Consider the following 17,546-nt stretch of genomic DNA (forward strand, 5'->3'; position numbering starts at 1 on the left):
ATTTTTTGCATTTTAAACACCCAGTGGATGTTGGAATTTATTATAATTATTGTCATTATTATTATTATTATTATTATTATCATCATCATATGATGTAATTAAGGAAAAGAATTAATTAAAAGTCACTGTTACGGCAAAGACACACTATTCAAGTTCATAAAGCAACTGCCACAAATCACAGATAAGGTTACTATCACAAACAATACTATCACAAATAATTCCGATAGATATCAAATCAACATGTCAATCTTGAAAGTGAAAGCTAACCTGTATACCTACAGCATCGGCCACTTGTGTGAGGGAAGCATCATTAGCCCACGCAACACACTCTACGACGTGTTCGTGTCCCCTGAGCTCAGCCTTGCATTCCCTGGTGGAGGCTACCCAAACACGAATCGACTAAAAGAGAAATTAAGTAATAATTAAACATTTAAGTGTAATGTCACTGCTTCTTTATTCTTCTGCTCCCTCTCTCTCTTTCCCTGTGTCCTTTTCTCTCTTTCTCCCTCCCTCCCCCCCTCTCTCTCTCTCTCCCTCCCTCCCCCCCTCTCTCTCTCTCTCCCTCCCTCTCTCTGGTTCTCACCTGGTCATTAGAGCAAGATGCCAGTAACGAGCCATCAGGACTTACTCTAACACACCGGACCCACTCTCTGTGTCCAGTATAAGTTTTAACACAATAACTGCAAGGAAAGAAGAAAAACAGATAAATAAAATAAGGACAAAATAAAAAGAAATAAAGAAAAAATAAAATAGGAATAAAATCCTTACACCACTCACCCTGTAGCTACTTCCCACATTTTGAGGGTTTTGTCACGAGAGGCCGATATAAGAAAGTCTCCCGAAGGCATAAAAACTATCGACGATATATTATGATCATGGCCCTGAAGAGTCTTTGTACAAGTGAAAGTAGTGAAGTCCCAGAGTCGAATGGACATATCGGCAGAACAGGATGCTAAAGGGCGGAGCCAAGTAAAAAAGTCACATACCGTATTAGCTAGAAAATTTGGTGGAGTAAAACTTTGGCAAATTGAGGTCCATTAACCAAACTGTTAGTCTCCAGTTTGATAAGGCTCCATAGAAGCATACATAGAGTTAAAATTTCGCCGAAATTTTAACCTCCAAACCTCTTAGAGTCAATCCGCCAAATTTTAGCATTCCAAATTTTCTAGCTATATCATAACTTAAGGAAAGTGTAGGATTGCGACATACATGTATAATGGGGATTTTAAAAAATTGGTCAATTCTGTGTCAACTCAAAACATCATTCAAAATGTTATCTACATAAAAAGGTCAAGCTGCTCATGTACATGTAATTCATGTTTGTGTGACGGCTCTAAACCTTCCTTGATTAGTTAGGGCTGGGCCTTACCAAGAACTTTCCCTGTGTGGTCGAAAGCCAAGTCCTGTACAGCATCTGTGTGACCTTTCAACGATCTCTCGTGGTCCCCCGTCTCGTAGTCCCATATCTGTTGGGCGGAGTCAGTGGGTGTGGTTACAAAACAACACTCATACCTTAATCGTTGCATCCTCCGAAGCTGATGCCACAACACTGCGTATGTGTAATTAATAAATATTAATAACTAGTGACCACACCCACCTGTACTGAGGATGAAATAACACTGTAGTGATCGTTGCTCGATGACCACTCAACTCAAATCTGATGGGCATTAATTAGAATAGGTGTGGCAGGCATTAATTGGGGTTACTTTTCGGGTGGTCTGGGGATCCAATCGGCTGCCGATCTTGACTTTCTCGTGGCTCCGCCTTCTACGACCTCTCGCTGGACTTCACTCAATTTCGTCTCTAAATCCATTACCTGTAAAGTACCAACCAAATAAGCCCCGCCTACTAATTAAACGATTGCACAAACGCACCTTCTTCTGTAGACGAATTATTGATGTCCATTTCTTCTCTAGTAAGCCATTATACTTTGAATTACCAGGGTCTTTCTATTAAGAAATGAATAGAAAAATTATTACTTCTCTCTTCCTCCCTCCCTCCCTCCCTCTCTCTCTCTCTCTCTCTCTCTCTCTCTCTCTCTCTTACTAAATCAGTTTCTTTTTTAAATGATTCCGCTGATTCTGTAAGACCTTGAGACAGCAAGTAGTCAGCTATAGCATGATGTCTGAATAAATAAATAAAATAAACAAATATAGATAATAATTATTAATAAATCAGGCAAGGAAGCAACAGAGGAGATGAAAAAAATTTACACAATAAAACACAAACATGCCAACCATCCCTTCCTCCATTATATATACTGTATATTATTAATGATATCATTATTAGCTGCTATTTACCAATGGATCAACAGCCAAAACTAAATGGCTGATCATAACTATGAACCAGACAATAATAAAACAAATAAATAAATGGATGATATAAACAAACTTGACAAGGCCATATAAGGAAAGTAAGGGCCACCAAACAGTAATTGCAACAAACTTCATATGAACACACACAAACTGAGGTCACATACACAGTGTATGTACATGTACATGTAGAGACATTAAAAGACTTACAGTTCTTCTCTTTGCCTTGTTGATAGTAAGGCCTTCCCTCTTGAGTCCTAAGGAAAGAAAGAGAGAGAGGGAGAGGGAGGGAGGGAGAGAGAGGGAGGGAGGGAGGGAGAGAGGGGGGAGGGAGGGAGAAAGGGACACAAATTAATAAATAAATTAATTCCATTTAACGAGCGATAATTAATGGGTAATAGCTTAAAGCCTTAAATCCCCATAAAGATAATAACTACCCCCAAATAAGGAAAATACAAACGATACTACATAATATATACACAATACCCCTCATTATGTAAACTTCTAAAGACTTTTAAAAACCAAACTTACTTGATACGCTGACATAACGAGTTAAAATCATCTACTAAGAACTAATTGAGGACTGGAGAGAGTCACGTGAGCTCCCCAGGTGGAGAAGAGGAGAGAGAGTGAGAGACAATACCCTATCTTAGTAAAGTGCCTTGGGTGATTGTGGCAGCTAGAAAACTATAGGCGAAGGAGTTAAGAGCCTGTACGTGGCCTTACTCTACCTTCTTCTCTGAAACAATATCTACCTTGTCTTTAAACCTCTGTGGTCTCTCTCTAACGACTACAGGGCAGTCCCACTTTACCAGTATCGGGCGGTCGCCATTTTACCGCGCTCATGTGATCCCCTTTGTTAACCGATTTCGTGCGCATGCGCAGTAGCTCTCCCCGCCCCATCACCCACATGGCAGATTTGTGAATGGAGAAGTCTGAGCCAGTAAAACTAGAAACTGCTTGCGAATATAAGGCGCTTCAGGCTTGCCTGGAGAAGAATAACTGGAAGAAGGAAAAGTGTGAGAAAGAGTGGCTTGAATTTCAAAACCTTTGCTCGACCAACAAGAAGTACGTTAATGAGGGGTGTGGTTAAGTGCAGTTAATTAGTATGGGCGTGGCTTACAATATTTTTTTGCAGGTTAGCTAAAGAGGGAAACCTTCAGCTACCAAAGCAATGAGTAGTATTTATTGTTATCTAAGGCACTCAAATAGATGCAGTGTTTTTAAATTTTGTCGTTCGCTCCATCGCTCTCCAGTATTATACGAAACCCCTCCCATTACTCCACCCCCAACTCGTAATCCTTTTAAAAGAATCGCTCGCTATTTTAGAAACGATCCTTTTGCTCGTGTGTCAGTTATTTTTGGTGGTACAGTCCTCACAGTTCTGCTCATTATCGAAGCATTTATACCTAAAGAAGCTAAGAAGGTTAAACCTCAGGTGGCCATCCTACCACCATCTGTTTCTCATCCAACCATAGCTCGCGAGAACGAGCTATCATCTCTCCTAGCTTCCGTTCCCACTCTTGTAAGCACCAAACCCTCTGTTGTTATAGTAACTGGTCTGGTAGGAAGTGGAAAAACTGAACTGACGAATCAGTTTGTGTCAAAATTTGTTGAAGTTAGTTTACCTCGTTTTTCAAAGAAAGAGTCGTCCAAGCCGATTGTTATTCATTTAGATGCATCTGGGACCCGTTCACTTGGGGACTCCGCCCGATATGCTGTTGGGTCTTTAGGTGTGACGTCTTCGGAATCAGGAGACTCTCTATCGTCTCATTTGTCCTCTCTTCTTCGAAAGTTGGGAGAGCAGAAAGCAAGGTGGCTGCTCATTATTGATGGGGTTAATAGCGAGACAGCCCCTTTGATTAGAGAGTTAATTAGTAGCAGCACCAGTAATGGGAGGACACATCGTAAAGGGTATTTGCTAGTTACTGCTAGGAGTGGTGAAGTGTCCGGATTATTTTCTGGACATCAGAAAACTATCTCACTTGAAAAAGGGTAAAGCTACATATAGTTCTAATGCTTTCTAAAATGCTCATCATAATGCTTGAAGACCCTGTATTATAGTACAAGGAATTTTCAACAAAAATCACAAGGAGAGAATTCTCCATTTTAATAACTTTTTCTGATGCATATACATGTACTTATGTTGTGTAGAAAATTTGAACTGATTACAATTGAAATTGGATTTTTTTTACGAATTTTTAAAGTTGCTCAAAAATTGGGCCAAAGTCCCTGTACTATAGTACATGGTCTCAGGCCAAATTTTGCCAAAATTGAAAAAGAGAGAATTCTTCATTTTAATAATTTTTTCTGATGCATATACATGTACTTATGTTGTGTAGAAAATTTGAACTGATTCCGATCGAAATTGGATTTTTTACGAATTTTTAAAGTTGCTCCAAAATCGGGCCAAAGTCCCTGTACTATAGTACAGGGTACTCAGTCAAAAATTGCCAAAAATATAAAAGGAGAAAATTCTCCATTTTTATACCTTTTCTGATACATTACTTGTATGCATTGAATACATATGTGATCAAGCATGCCTTAAACATTTACTTTATTTCCTTAGACTCACAGAAACTCAAACTGAAGAATTGTTCTATAAACTATCGGCCAGTGAGCAGAAGTATCCAAAAGAACAAGTACAAGACCTCACCTCCAACCTTCTCCGCTCTAATCCTTATTTAATATCACTCGCTGCCCTCACTCTTCGCATGTATGAATATTTCTGCAGTCATCACGAGGGGGAAATACGCGATAATTTGCTGAGTCAGTATATTGATATGATTAAGTCATGTGACAATCATGTGACTGGTCATGATGATCACATGACTGGGAATGTCACCCGGTTATATATTGGAGCTTTGTCCTCGTGCGATAATTATTTCTTACATTCGATTGATTTCCTTTCTCTCTGTGATCTGGATCGGCCTGTTCCTATATCTCTAATTAAAGAGCACCTTAATAATCCCTTTTATCGATTACCTTTGACTCCCGGTTCTGCTTCGATCCTTGAAGACACACCCACTGCCCCTCCCATCTCTCCACCCTCTCAATCTTACTTATCGGCAGTTAAAGATAAGCTGACACAGATGACTGGTTGGCCTCCGCCCTCTCCCCCTCCCTTGCCTCCTTCCCAAGCTCTTCCAGACCCTCTCACTTCTCTACGTCTCTCCCCTTTTGTTCACGCCCACACTCATTATGGAGTTGAACTCTTATCATTTTCTCCTGGTCTGAAGGATCACGTTGATAATCATTTCTTGGCGTACACGGCACCAAAAATTGAGAAAGAACATTTGCTGACTGAAGAGCAGCGCTGGAATGAGTCTGCTTGGTTTAAGAGGTTTCGATCGTTTGACTCTCAGTCTTCGCTGTCGAGTTTTCATCGTTCCCTCCCCGGCTTGGAGTCAAGCAGTGTGCAGGCTGAAAAGGAATGGGGCAATAAGCCGCCTCCCTCTCCTCACGTGAAATCTTACTCTGACTACATTCACAATATCTCTCATAACCACCGCTTCCTGAGTGCTTTACGTAGCGAGTTAAAGTACCTAAGTCGGGATCCTTCTGATATTGCTCTAAGACGATACCTCAGACCACACCTAGTTTTATTATCGTCTAACGAAGGAGTGCTGAGTAAGCGAGATTGTTTATGGACTGAGGCTAGTCTACTATCCATTGATTCAGCTTTATCATCAGATAAGACTCTTTACATTAATAAGTATAATGACTTGGTTCAAAAGATGAAGGAGGTTTTTGGAAGCAAGGATTATGCAATAGCCTCTGCCTTGACTTCTCTAGCAGAGTTGCATTATTATAATGGCCATTACAAGAAAGCTGAGGAGTTGCTTCTAACTGCAGTGGGAATGTATGAATCATCTTCCCTGAACAGATCACCACTCTCATCTCTCTCTTCATCCTCTTTTCCTACTTCTTCTTTCACTCCCTCCTCTCTCTCTTTCTCTGATAGTATGGACTATGCTTTCTCTCTAGCTACACTTGGACTAGTCCTTGCTAGTCTTGAAGAGCGAGAAAAATGTCGTGATACTCTTGAAAAAGCCCTTGGGCTCTTCCAGACTCTACCATCGAACGGTGAAGTACCAAAAAAGCAGCGTAGACTTGTAGCCACTACAGTCACTGATCTTGGCCATGCTTACATTTCTACAGGTGATCTGATCTCTGCTAAGCGATATCTCGACTTAGCCTCAGTGGCTCAGCGTGGAATACATGGTGATGATCACCCCGAAGTGGTACGGACTCTTAATGTTTTAAGTATAGTACACGTGTTGCTTGGTGATGATGAGAAAAGCAGAGAATTGAGACGAGAGGCTGGTAAAATACAGCAGAGACTGCAACAGATATCAGATATTGCATAAACTATAAATTATTAATTTAATTTATAAATAATAATTACAAATTTAAAAATAGCTTTATTAAGAATATTCATATAAATAATGTTCTCTACTTCCTTTTTTGTTGTAATATTTGTTGTTTTAGCGTAAAATATAAATAAATAGTTTCTTTGTTTTTTGCCATGTAAACTGTAAACCTTCTTTCATCATTTCACCTGCTGTAGCTTTGTGATCTGTCCTTGGTTTGGAGTTTAGTTCTCTTGTGGCACGATACTCATCATATGCTTTCTTCCATCCCTTGGAAAAAAGAAGTAATTTAAGTTCAATTAATGATTACAATACTTCTATTTCTCCTTCATAGATTATTCCTCTTAAATCATCATTGGTCATCATTCTCTTACCTCTGAACTCTCCTTTGTACATCTGAAGAAAAAGATATCACATTCATAAAGTGAACAACTGTATGGTATGGTTATATAAATGACAGTTACTTCAATAGTCCTGACTGGTATGTCATAGTGTTTTCTGATCCATCTGTTGATTGTGAATCCTTTCCTTGAATCGTACATAACCTGCTCATGAATGACACTGGCCAACTGGTCCATCTCTACACTAGTCATTATGACTTTATTAATTCTCTTCATTTCTATAAATGGTAGATAGTGGATTATCAATAACATAATGTTAATAATGCAATGATACCTCCTGCTGGTGTTTCATCATCACTTTCACTAGCTTTCAATGCTAATATACCAGACTCAAATGCATCAACAATGTAGACTATGGCAATATTGACCACAAGCTATAATTTAGATGATTATTGAAAGTTATTGTAATGAATTCTTACTGTTGTCACCATCCAGAATAAAATGAAATACAATCTTGCTGCTTCACCAGCAGTCGATACAAATCCTTCCTATAAATCTAATGCTTTAATGTATATCAGTTGTGCTGTACCATTTGAATGAACCAATTATTAACAACCATTTCTTCATATAGTGTCACTGTATAATGGAATACACAGAGAATACAATGTTGATTATTGCACATAAACTTACCAAAGCTACGACCAAGAGTGTTAAAATTATTCAACCAGTACAAGTCAGGATTATCTAACGTCGACCCATTATTAGAGTAATAGACACCAACACCAAATGATGCATTTACGCTAGCAAATAAATAGAACATTATTTATGCATAGAATTTTTACTCTTTTTATAAACTAACCAGCAACCTGGATATACAGCGTTATCTCCTGTAAACACCTCCATACCGATTATTGAAAAGAAATAAAATACAACGATAAGCAAGATGAGGACACTACAAATTGGGAGTGATCATGAAAAAAATTAATAATAGTAAATCCCTAGTTTTACCCAAGTTAATATATTTGTGTGTGCATTGTTATAGCAACAATAACAAGAAGGTATCCTCACCTTGTCATTCTTGATGCCAGTACTATTAATATACGAATCAAAAAGAAATAATTCTTTTTAAGACGGAGCAATCTACACATGCCAAGATGATCAATACTCACATTTCATGTAGTTTAACACACCTTAATAATTTGAGTGGGCGTATCATGGCTACATATCTGAAACTTGGACTGTCTGCATCATTCTGAATGAGTCCTATCTCAATGCATAGGCAGATAAAGCTACCAACCACAAGAATATAGTCAACCCTGTGGATTATTAGGTTAGGGAGTGTTTTAATTGATTACTAGAGTGTACCAGTTTGCCCATTTCCTGAAGTATTTCACTGGTCCATTGAGGAACAACTTCAAATTTACTTCAACTAAGTAAACTATTGTATATATATATGGAAGAATATCATATTAACTAACTGTATTTTAACTTACTAAAGTTAAAGACAAATGAACCGGCTATTCCTAGCCTTGCTGAACAGAACTGATCACTTCCAACATCATCATCTACAAAAAGGCAAAGTGGATCATTATTACATGATGTGCCTCCACATACCACATGACTTCTCATGTACTATTATAAATGTGATGATGTAGAACAGATTAGCCAATACAATTACAGCTATAAAAGGAGACAATTAAAAGCTTAAGCTAATATTTCTTACTAATTAAAGTGTCAAAGAGCCAATGCTTCACCACGAAATGAATATCTTTGAATAAGAAACAATTATGACTTGTCAGTCATTACATTATTTTTATAAAACCTTACTGTATAAGATAATTTTCATGTTTAATGGTATTCTTTCTATCTTCTCATACCAAGTGACAATGGCACCAGTCTTGTGTATCTTAAATTGTTATTATAAACAGGATTAGTTTATGCATCACATAAAGATTACTCACCAGTTCCCATTTCATGTTCACGTAGTCATAAAAGTTTGAAAAGTCCTCCCAAGTGAGACAATCATCAGATTCATCGGAAGTCTGAAGTATTTTGAAAAGGCACATTGTTTCATAAGGAGCTAAAATATAAATTTAAAAATAACTATTGTAATAAACCTGACCAATAAGTATTAGCAACAGTATACTAACATGCAGTTGTGTAAACCAATGTGCTTTTGACCTTGAACTGTGCACTTAAACTTTACTTAGTATTTTACTTAAACTCTAACTCCCATTTAAACACTGAAATGTACAATGTATGCATCTATACCACTTACCCATCCATGGATTATACTTTTTCATAAATTGCAGAAAATCAGTGAAGACAATAACATCATTTTTACTCTTGAGAAGATCAAAGGCTCTAAACAGTGCCTCACTATTATCAATACCACATTCAATGAAAGAGAAAGAGTTATAATGTACAATTCACCGTTTGTGTAGTAATATTTTCTTGAACTTCCTCTTCTCAACACTTTTGAATTTGGCAAAAACAACAGCAAGCAGCTACGATGTTGATGTTATTGTTTATTCCTCCCAAAAGATCAAAATAAACAAACACACTTACAACATTATTGAAGTAATAGAAAGTCACAAACATGTACATCATGAAAAATATTGGAGCAAATTCACTTCTTAGATATGACTCCATAAATACATCTGGATGGCTGCATGTACATGCATAGACAAGTAAAAAATGTACAAAAGTATTTACTTTGCGGTAGTTAGAGTAATGATCATGCTCACTATACTGTCCTTTAGTGTATGAAAATACTACAAAATATAATAGAAATACAAATTGAACTGTGTGTATTGAACTCTGAATTCATTCTGTTGCTGTATATGGACTTACTGTAGGATTGATATTAGTGAATAGGAAGTAACCTACAAATGTTATGTCATTTAAAATGTATACTCAGTTTTTCTATCCTCACCAACTAATGAGAATACAGTAACAAGGAAGAATAATGCAAGCATTACATCAATAATGTACTTCAGGCATAAGAAGATTTGTCTTAAGACCCTAAGCAGATTTAAAAGTGAAAATAGTCTTAGTCAAAAAGCTTGCTTTTCACTGTCGTACCTGCGAACACCATACATCAGATAAGAGTCAAGAAGGATAAATGGACGCAGGGACCTCGTGATTCGTATGTGACGACTGTTTGTGACGAGAATCACAAAGATCTCAAGGTACATGATTGTCAATATGATACACTATGAATATGTTTGTGTATGCAGGAAAGGTTAAGATGATTTATGATACAGGAGTGTGCTTTTACATCAACATTGAACTAATATTTTATGTCAGTATAAACTTTGAAATGACAAACGTATACCATAATCGTTGCCCGGCTTCGGAAAAACAATTTAGGGCCGAGCCATAAGAATCGTAAGATGAGATTTGTAGTGAAAAAAGATAAGAGAAACACCTCTGACAATAGATGCACCTATTGCAACATTGAATATCAACATTAGATCAGTCACTTGCTGCAGTACTTACGGCCTTATCTGATCTCTCTGTTTTCTGTGTCTGTGTTGATGGCTCTTCTAATATAGCCAGTAGCATGATAGCTACAGCTAGTATCAGTGCAAGCCAGTAATAGAGGGGATTGTGGAGTATTCTGTATGCTATCCATGCTCTTTTTTTTTCCGGGAGAGAATCAAATTTCTCGTGGTCTCTTCCTTCCTTAACTATCAGAGCAGCTTTCTGCAGTAAACAAAGGTAACATAGCTTAGTCAAAGGAAACTATAAAAATAGTCTTGCTGTCAATCAGATTGTTTGGGAGGGTGAACCTAAATCTATCTGATGACACGAGGCTAAAGCAAAACAACCTTGTATTCTTTAGTTGATCCTTTGCTTTCAGCTACTTCGCTCTCTTCCATTGAGCTGTAGCCAGAAGCAAGGTCTCCTTCACCGTTATCCTCGTCTCTTTGATGATTACGAATAGACAGCTCTATGATGCCACAATCATCAGAATCCATAGTGACCAGCTAGAATTAGATCTAGATCTTTAGTTCACAAAGAGGTAAGCAGTCTATGGGTGGGGCTCAAGCCTTCAATTCAATTCCAATAACAGCATCTTGTTTGGCACAATGAATATAATTCCAAAAATAACTATGAATATTTGCACACATCATGTGTATTTGTACACACACATACTGTCATATACACACAATAAATGTAGTAGTATTCTTCATCCTAGTAAATAAAAGAAAAGTTGCTTCATTTTCTCAGCTAGCATGAGAATCATTCTCTTTGCATGTTCACGTGGAGTCTCCTTGTGAATTGCTATGCTGTCTCCTTTTTGTTTTGACACTAGCATTGCACGCTCTTCATCAAATTTCTCCTTCCATTCCTCCATGGAGCATTAAAGACATTGATACAACACAATCATGTAGGAATTTCCTTACTTCTATGTCTCCTTTGTAGATGATAGTTCGAAGATCATCATCTGTCATCATTCTCTTTCCTCTAAACTCACCTCCATACAACTGCAAGTGAGCAAAGGAATAACATCATAGTTATTATTAGTTTTACTTCTATTGTTCTGGCAGGAATATCGTAATGTTTTCTGATCCACCTGTAAATGGAAAACCTTTTCCTAACTTCATATATAGCTTTCAAATGGATGACATTCGATAAAGTTCTAATCTCAGACCTCGTCAGTGATATTTTAATTACTCTTTTTAATTCTGGATTTAAGCTGCTAGAGTAAGTGGACAATTTATCATTATTGTACCTCCTGATGATATTTCTTCATTCATTTTGCTAGCCTTCAATGCATTAACAAAAGCATCAACAATGTAGACTATGGCAATATTGACCACAAGCTGTATTTAAATGATTATTGGTACTTATTGTAATGAATTCTTACTGTTGTCACCATCCAGAATAAAATGAAATACAATCTTGCTGCTTTACCAGTAGTTGATACAAATCCTTCCTATAAATCCAATGCTTTATAATGTATATCAGTTGTACTGTACCATTTGAATGAACCAATTATTAACAACCATCTCTTCATACAGTGTCACTGTATAATGGAATGTACAAAGAATACAATGTTGATTATTGCACATAAACTTACCAAAGCTACGACCAAGAGTGTTAAAGTTATTCAAATAGTACAAGCCAGGATCATATAATGTCGAATTGTCATAATAAACACCAACATTAAATTCTGCATTTGCACTAGTGAATAAAAGGAACAGGTTTATTTCTACTTGTTTCATAAACTAACCAGCAACCTGCACGTACAGCATTATTTCCAGTGAACACCTCCATGCCGATTATTGAGAAGAAGTAAATTACAATCATAAGCAAGATGAGGACACTACAAATTGGGAGCGATCATCAAAAGAATTAATAATAGTATGCCCTAGTTTTTACCCACAAATAAGTTAATATATTTGTGTGTGCATTGTTATAGCAGCAATAACAAGGAGGTATCCTCACCTTGTCATTCTTGATGCCAGTACTATTAATATACGAATCAAAAAGAAATAATTCTTTTTAAGACGGAGCAACCTACACATGCCAAGATGATCAATACTCACATTTCATGTAGTTTAACAAACCTTAATAATTTGAGTGGGCGTATTATGGCAATGTATCTGAAACTTGGACTGTCTGCATCATTTTGAATGAGTCCTATCTCAATGCATAGGAAGATAAAGCTACCAACCACAAGAATATAATCAACCCTAAGAATGAAGATTGAAAATACTAAGCCTATGCTATTAGGATAATTATAGCTTGTCTTCATACCAGTTTGCCCATTTCCTGAAGTATTTCACTGGTCCATTAAGGAACAGCTTCAAATTTACTTCAACTAAATAAACTATTTTTATAAGAGAATATTATACCAACTCAACTGTATTTTAACTTACTAGAGTTAAAAATAAATGAACCAGCTATTCCTAGCCTTGCTGAACAAAAGTAATCTTTATTTTCTTTTTCTGTGCAATTATCATTCATTGTATTATTTTGAGCATTATTATTGTCTACATATAGTATGATGTAGATAATGAGATACAAGAGGTTGGCCAAGACAATTAGAGCTAATGAAAGAAATAATAAATGATACTAAAATCACATGCTTACCCATAACTATATCAAAGAGCCAATGATTCACAATGAAATGAAGTACTAGAAGATAAAAAATTAATGTATTAGACAACATTAGCCTATAGGTATACATTTTAAAGCTCTCTTTAGCTTTTTTGGAGTTTCATTCAGTATTTCATACCAAGCAACAATCCGACCAGTCTTATGTATCTAGCATATAGTTAATTGAAAATTAAATGTAACAATATTGGTATTATTACCAGCTCCCATTTCATGTTCTCATATTCATAAAAACTTGAAAATTCTTCTAAACTGAGGCAACCCTCAACTCCATTGCATTTCTGAAGTGCTTTAAATAAGCACATTGTTTGATAAGGTGCTATGTAAAAGACATAGATTATAAAAGGAGTGTGATTTAGTCTAATGGCTTACAAGTTCTAGGATTATACTTCTTCATGAATAACAAAAAATCAGAAAATATGATATTGTCATTGTCATTCTTCAGAAGATCAAATGCTCTATGCAGTGCCTCTCTGTGTTAAAACTGGATTAAAATTAATATTTAGCATAGAACCATTACCTTTTGTGGAGATAAAGTTTTTTATACTTTTTCTTTTCAGCACTTTTAAATTTAGCAAACAACACAGCCAATAACTGCATGTATAATTGACATCAAGAATATATAAGCATTGCAAAAACTCACAACATTGCTGAAGTAATAGAAAGTCACAAACATGTATATCATGAAAAATATTGGAGCAAAATCACTTTTTTTGTATGCTTCCATGAAAACATCTGGATGGCTATGGCAAAATAATAAATACTATTTTAATAATAGTTAATAAGAGTTTACTTTGCTGTTGTGAGAGTCACAATCATACTAACTATGCTTAATTCTAAAGTTCTAAAATACTAAAAAATTTAGTAATAATTATTATGATTATCATTTATATCAAAAATTTATATTAAGTGACTGACCGTAGGATTTATGTTTTTAAAGAGAAAATATCCTAATAATAATAATAATAATAAAGTAATGAATTAATACTGAGTATTGATCATGTGTGCATATCTTACCAACTAAAGCAAAAACTGCAACAAGAAAGAAAAGGACCAGCATTACATCAATAATGTACTTGAGACATTGAAATATCTGTCGCACAACTCTACAGTATTCCATGAATGATCCACAAAACTTTGTTTCTTTTTACCTTCTCACTCCATACATGAGGTAAGTATCAAGGAGAAAGAAAGGTCGCAGTGCTCTCATAATCCTCACATGCCGATCAGTTGGCTTAGCAAACAAAACAATTATTTCAAGAGTCATCACTATTATTACGATAGCCTAATATGAGCGGGTGATGAAATTGTACACAACCACTGTTTATAGTATCATTATAAGCAATTTAACCTACAACAACTGTTGATCTTCCTTTAAAAAACAGCTTTGGTCCCAGCCATAAAAAACGCAACAATAACTGAACAGCAAAAAATGTAAGAATTGCCAACTCAGTAACTAAGTGACCCTAGTTATGAAAAGAATTAGGCACACATCACAAAAATAAATACGAACAATTCGTTTCCCTTTGTTTTTCTCATCCAGTTCAGATCTAGCTGATGGTTCTTCCAAGAATGCCAGTAGCATAAGAGCTACAGCTAGTATCAGTGCAAGCCAGTAATAGAAAGGATTGTGGAGTATCCTGTATGCTATCCATGATCTCTTATTCTCTGGCAGTAACTCAAATTTCTCATTGTCCTTGCCCTCTTTTATCAGCAAAGCAGCTTTCTACAATAAGTATGCTTAAGATCATTATTATACTGCTTTAATGCAATTAAATTGAAAGAAAAATAGTGTACACAAGCATACTTTGTGGTTAAGGCTGGGGTGATAGCTATCTTCTTGGTTGACATCATCAAGAGAGTTTATAGGACTAGCAGCAAGTGGGGGCAAGGTAATGGCATCTGGTTTATCAATGTCTGATTCAGCTTCTAGTTTCTTCTCTTCCACTGCCCCATAGCTTGTGAATACTGTGTCTCCTTCTTGGGCTGAGGACATGATTGGGCTAGTCAACAGCAGCAGCAGCAATACTGGTAATGTGGTGCTGTTGTGTTTCTGGGGGCAGATCCATTGAATAAACTGTAAAATATGTAAGCTGTAGTGGATCTGTAACTTTGATATACTTCTTGAATAATAGAACAAGAGGACTGGAGAACACAGTTAGAGATTGTAAGTTAGCAATGCATATTTCATTTTAATAATATTAATGAGGTCTGATTGATCTTGAGAGATTGATGAGATAGTAAGAGAAAAAGTTATTATTATTATTATTATTACTATTATTATTATTATTATTATTATTATTATGTTGATTAACCCAAACATGTAATTAAAATTTCATCATAATGTGTATTTGTACACACACATACTGTCATATACACACAATAAATTTAGTATTCTTCATCCTAGTAAATAATAGAAAAGTTGCTTGGCTACCGTGAGAATTATTCTCTTTGCATGTTCACGTGGAGTCTCCTTGTGAATTGCTATGTTACCTCCTTTTTGTTTTAACACTAGCAATGCACGCTCTTCATCAAATTTCTTCTTCCATTCCTCCATGGAGCATTAAACACATTGATACAACAAAACAATGCAGAAATTTTCTTACTTCTATTTCTCCTTCATAAATGATAGTTCGAAGGTCATCATTTGTCATTATTCTTTTTCCTCTAAACTCACCTCCATACAACTGCTCATGTGGGCAAAGGGATGGTGTCATATAGTTATTATCAAGAGTAGATAATTATTATTAGTTTTACCTCTATTGTTCTAGCAGGAATATCATAATGTTTTCTGATCCATCTGTTAATTGAAAAGCCTTTCCCAAGTTCATATACAGCTTTTAAATGGATGACATTCGATAAGATTCTAACTTCAGAGCTTTTCAGTAATATTTTTGTTACTCTTTTCAATTCTAGATTGAAGTTGCTACAATAAGTGAACCATTTATCATTACTATACCTCCTGATGGTATTTCTTCATTTTTTTTACTAGCCTTCAATGCTAATATACCAGATTCAAAAGCATCAACAATGTAGACTATGGCAATATTGACAACAAGCTATAATTTAGATGATAGCAAAAAGTTTATATTGAGAGATGTTAGCTAGCCTACTGTGCTTATCATCCAGAATAAAATGAAATACAGTCTGGCTGCTTCACTAGTAGTCGATACAAATCCTTCCTACAAATCCAATGATAATCAAGAGTAGTAATATCAGTTGTACTCTACCATTTGAATGAACCAATTATTAACAACCATCTCTTCATATAGTGTCACTGTATAAAGAGAATTAAAACTAAAAGCATGCTTTGTTGTATACCATAGCTGCTGTAAAGTGTTGTGAAATTGTTGAGCCAGTACAAGTGAGCATCATCAGGCCTTGAACCGTTATTTTCATAATACTCACCAACACCGAATTCTGCATTTTTGCTATAATAGAAGACAGTACAATAATTAATAATTTCTTAAGGTCACTTACCAGCAACCTGGATAGACAGTATTATTTCTACCAGTGAAAACTTCCATGCCAATAATTGAGAATGAGTAGAACACAATCATTAAAAGGATAAAGACACTATGTATAATAAGAATTTTTTTTATAATTTAAAAGTCAATTTTACCTTGCCATTCTTGCTGAAAGTACTATTAGTATGCGGATCAAAAAGAAATAGTTCTTTTTTAAACGAAGCAATCTTTTATACAAAATATAAGTTGATCAGTAATTTTCACCACACTTTTACCTTAATAATTTGAGTGGGCGTATCATAGCTATGTATCTAAAATTTGAATTGCCAGCATCATTTTGAACGAGTCCTATCTCAATGCATAGGGAGATAAAACAACCAACCACAAGAATATAATCAACCCTATAAATGAAGATTGAAAATACATAACTAGCCTATTAGGATAATTATAGATTGTTTTTATACCAGTTTGCCCATTTTCTAAAGTATTTCACTGGTCCATTAAGAAATAGCTTTAAATTCACTTCAATTAAATAAACTATTGAAAGAATCTTATAAAACTTTAATGTGCTTTAACTTACTAAAGTTAAAAATAAATGAACCAGCTATTCCTAGCCTTGCTGAACAGAAGTACTGGTTGATGTCTAATTTTCTGAAGTCCTCTAGAGTCATTGCATTGTTTTGAGCATTACAACGGTCCACATGGACTATGATGTAGATAATGAGATACAGGAGATTGGCCAAGACAACCAGAGCTAATGAAAGAAATGATAAATGACATTAAAATCACACACTCACTTATGAGTGTATCAAAGAACCTGTGATTCACAAACAAATGAAGAACTGTATGATAAAAAATAAACTGAATAGTTAAGGGGAACAACAATAGCCCAGGCATACGTTTTAAAGCTCTCTTCAGCTTTTC

At 35.7% G+C, this 17,546-nt stretch overlaps 5 protein-coding genes across 5 annotated transcripts in view; 1 reads left to right on the plus strand and 4 right to left on the minus strand.

Moving 5' to 3' along the window:
- LOC100641371 (lissencephaly-1 homolog) overlaps positions 1-3,146 on the minus strand; it is a 4,376-nt gene extending 1,230 nt beyond the window's left edge. Inside the window, exons 1-12 of the mRNA XM_019994510.1 lie at positions 3,044-3,146; positions 2,844-2,999; positions 2,523-2,569; positions 2,047-2,125; positions 1,875-1,949; positions 1,707-1,816; positions 1,598-1,657; positions 1,513-1,549; positions 1,370-1,466; positions 778-952; positions 584-680; positions 268-399 (exon numbers count right to left, since the gene is read on the minus strand). Coding sequence (XP_019850069.1) covers positions 268-399; positions 584-680; positions 778-952; positions 1,370-1,466; positions 1,513-1,549; positions 1,598-1,657; positions 1,707-1,816; positions 1,875-1,949; positions 2,047-2,125; positions 2,523-2,569; positions 2,844-2,858 — 924 coding nt within the window. The 5' untranslated portion in view covers positions 2,859-2,999; positions 3,044-3,146. The remainder of the gene's footprint in view (positions 1-267; positions 400-583; positions 681-777; positions 953-1,369; positions 1,467-1,512; positions 1,550-1,597; positions 1,658-1,706; positions 1,817-1,874; positions 1,950-2,046; positions 2,126-2,522; positions 2,570-2,843; positions 3,000-3,043) is intronic.
- A 49-nt stretch (positions 3,147-3,195) lies between these two features.
- LOC109580921 (uncharacterized) lies at positions 3,196-6,847 on the plus strand. Its single transcript, XM_019994507.1, has 3 exons — positions 3,196-3,380; positions 3,451-4,307; positions 4,882-6,847. The coding sequence occupies exons 2-3, from the start codon at positions 3,487-3,489 to the stop codon at positions 6,680-6,682; spliced, it is 2,622 nt and encodes an 873-aa protein (XP_019850066.1). The 5' UTR covers positions 3,196-3,380; positions 3,451-3,486; the 3' UTR covers positions 6,683-6,847.
- On the minus strand, positions 6,746-11,067 carry LOC105312128 (two pore calcium channel protein 1-like). The gene is made up of 26 exons (XM_019994509.1): positions 10,860-11,067; positions 10,528-10,734; positions 10,364-10,474; positions 10,111-10,241; positions 9,962-10,050; positions 9,880-9,911; positions 9,742-9,800; positions 9,595-9,694; positions 9,460-9,533; positions 9,305-9,405; positions 8,988-9,106; positions 8,854-8,932; positions 8,750-8,794; positions 8,641-8,706; positions 8,520-8,591; positions 8,392-8,464; positions 8,217-8,342; positions 8,095-8,166; positions 7,886-7,978; positions 7,717-7,826; positions 7,616-7,662; positions 7,506-7,574; positions 7,361-7,460; positions 7,150-7,304; positions 7,001-7,081; positions 6,746-6,955 (listed from the first exon to the last, which is right to left on the minus strand). Exons 1-26 carry the CDS (start codon positions 11,007-11,009, stop codon positions 6,800-6,802), a joined length of 2,517 nt encoding a protein of 838 aa, XP_019850068.1. The 5' UTR covers positions 11,010-11,067; the 3' UTR covers positions 6,746-6,799.
- A 25-nt stretch (positions 11,068-11,092) lies between these two features.
- LOC105312129 (two pore calcium channel protein 1-like) lies at positions 11,093-15,318 on the minus strand. The gene is made up of 25 exons (XM_019994508.1): positions 14,963-15,318; positions 14,669-14,881; positions 14,511-14,621; positions 14,307-14,440; positions 14,173-14,261; positions 14,074-14,105; positions 13,949-14,007; positions 13,799-13,898; positions 13,676-13,749; positions 13,528-13,628; positions 13,356-13,474; positions 13,227-13,305; positions 13,132-13,176; positions 12,918-13,088; positions 12,796-12,868; positions 12,606-12,731; positions 12,484-12,555; positions 12,269-12,361; positions 12,116-12,219; positions 12,015-12,061; positions 11,903-11,971; positions 11,768-11,858; positions 11,566-11,720; positions 11,439-11,519; positions 11,093-11,383 (listed from the first exon to the last, which is right to left on the minus strand). The coding sequence occupies exons 1-25, from the start codon at positions 15,149-15,151 to the stop codon at positions 11,222-11,224; spliced, it is 2,589 nt and encodes an 862-aa protein (XP_019850067.1). The 5' UTR covers positions 15,152-15,318; the 3' UTR covers positions 11,093-11,221.
- A 58-nt stretch (positions 15,319-15,376) lies between these two features.
- On the minus strand, positions 15,377-17,540 carry LOC105312130 (two pore calcium channel protein 1-like). Its single transcript, XM_019994511.1, has 14 exons — positions 17,522-17,540; positions 17,420-17,464; positions 17,203-17,376; positions 17,087-17,159; positions 16,898-17,023; positions 16,778-16,849; positions 16,636-16,731; positions 16,477-16,586; positions 16,386-16,432; positions 16,269-16,337; positions 16,115-16,214; positions 15,913-16,067; positions 15,762-15,842; positions 15,377-15,706 (listed from the first exon to the last, which is right to left on the minus strand). Exons 3-14 carry the CDS (start codon positions 17,291-17,293, stop codon positions 15,554-15,556), a joined length of 1,173 nt encoding a protein of 390 aa, XP_019850070.1. The 5' UTR covers positions 17,294-17,376; positions 17,420-17,464; positions 17,522-17,540; the 3' UTR covers positions 15,377-15,553.
- Between the last annotated feature and the right edge of the window lie 6 nt (positions 17,541-17,546).

This window comes from Amphimedon queenslandica, unplaced genomic scaffold (assembly GCF_000090795.2).
Source record: "Amphimedon queenslandica unplaced genomic scaffold, v1.1 AMPQUscaffold_13471, whole genome shotgun sequence".
Classification (NCBI taxonomy): domain Eukaryota; kingdom Metazoa; phylum Porifera; class Demospongiae; order Haplosclerida; family Niphatidae; genus Amphimedon; species Amphimedon queenslandica.

Excerpts from the sequence above, each read along its gene's own strand:
- LOC109580921 (XM_019994507.1), top strand. The coding sequence starts at position 3,487 with ATGAGTAGTATTTATTGTTATCTAAGGCACTCAAATAGATGCAGTGTT. Across the intron at positions 4,308-4,881 it reads ACTATCTCACTTGAAAAAGG|ACTCACAGAAACTCAAACTG; the intron begins GTAAAGCTACAT and ends TTATTTCCTTAG.
- LOC105312128 (XM_019994509.1), bottom strand. The coding sequence starts at position 11,009 with ATGGATTCTGATGATTGTGGCATCATAGAGCTGTCTATTCGTAATCAT. Across the intron at positions 7,461-7,505 it reads TATTCTGGATGGTGACAACA|CTTGTGGTCAATATTGCCAT; the intron begins GTAAGAATTCAT and ends TCTAAATTATAG. Across the intron at positions 7,082-7,149 it reads TACCAGTCAGGACTATTGAA|ATGTACAAAGGAGAGTTCAG; the intron begins GTAACTGTCATT and ends CTTTTTCTTCAG.
- LOC105312129 (XM_019994508.1), bottom strand. The coding sequence starts at position 15,151 with ATGTCCTCAGCCCAAGAAGGAGACACAGTATTCACAAGCTATGGGGCA. Across the intron at positions 13,629-13,675 it reads AAACTTTATCTCCACAAAAG|AGAGGCACTGCATAGAGCAT; the intron begins GTAATGGTTCTA and ends GTTTTAACACAG. Across the intron at positions 11,520-11,565 it reads TTCCTGCCAGAACAATAGAA|TTGTATGGAGGTGAGTTTAG; the intron begins GTAAAACTAATA and ends GCTCACTTGCAG.
- LOC105312130 (XM_019994511.1), bottom strand. The coding sequence starts at position 17,293 with ATGACTCTAGAGGACTTCAGAAAATTAGACATCAACCAGTACTTCTGT. Across the intron at positions 16,433-16,476 it reads AACACTTTACAGCAGCTATG|TGACACTATATGAAGAGATG; the intron begins GTATACAACAAA and ends CTCTTTATACAG. Across the intron at positions 16,215-16,268 it reads TATTCTGGATGATAAGCACA|CTTGTTGTCAATATTGCCAT; the intron begins GTAGGCTAGCTA and ends TCTAAATTATAG.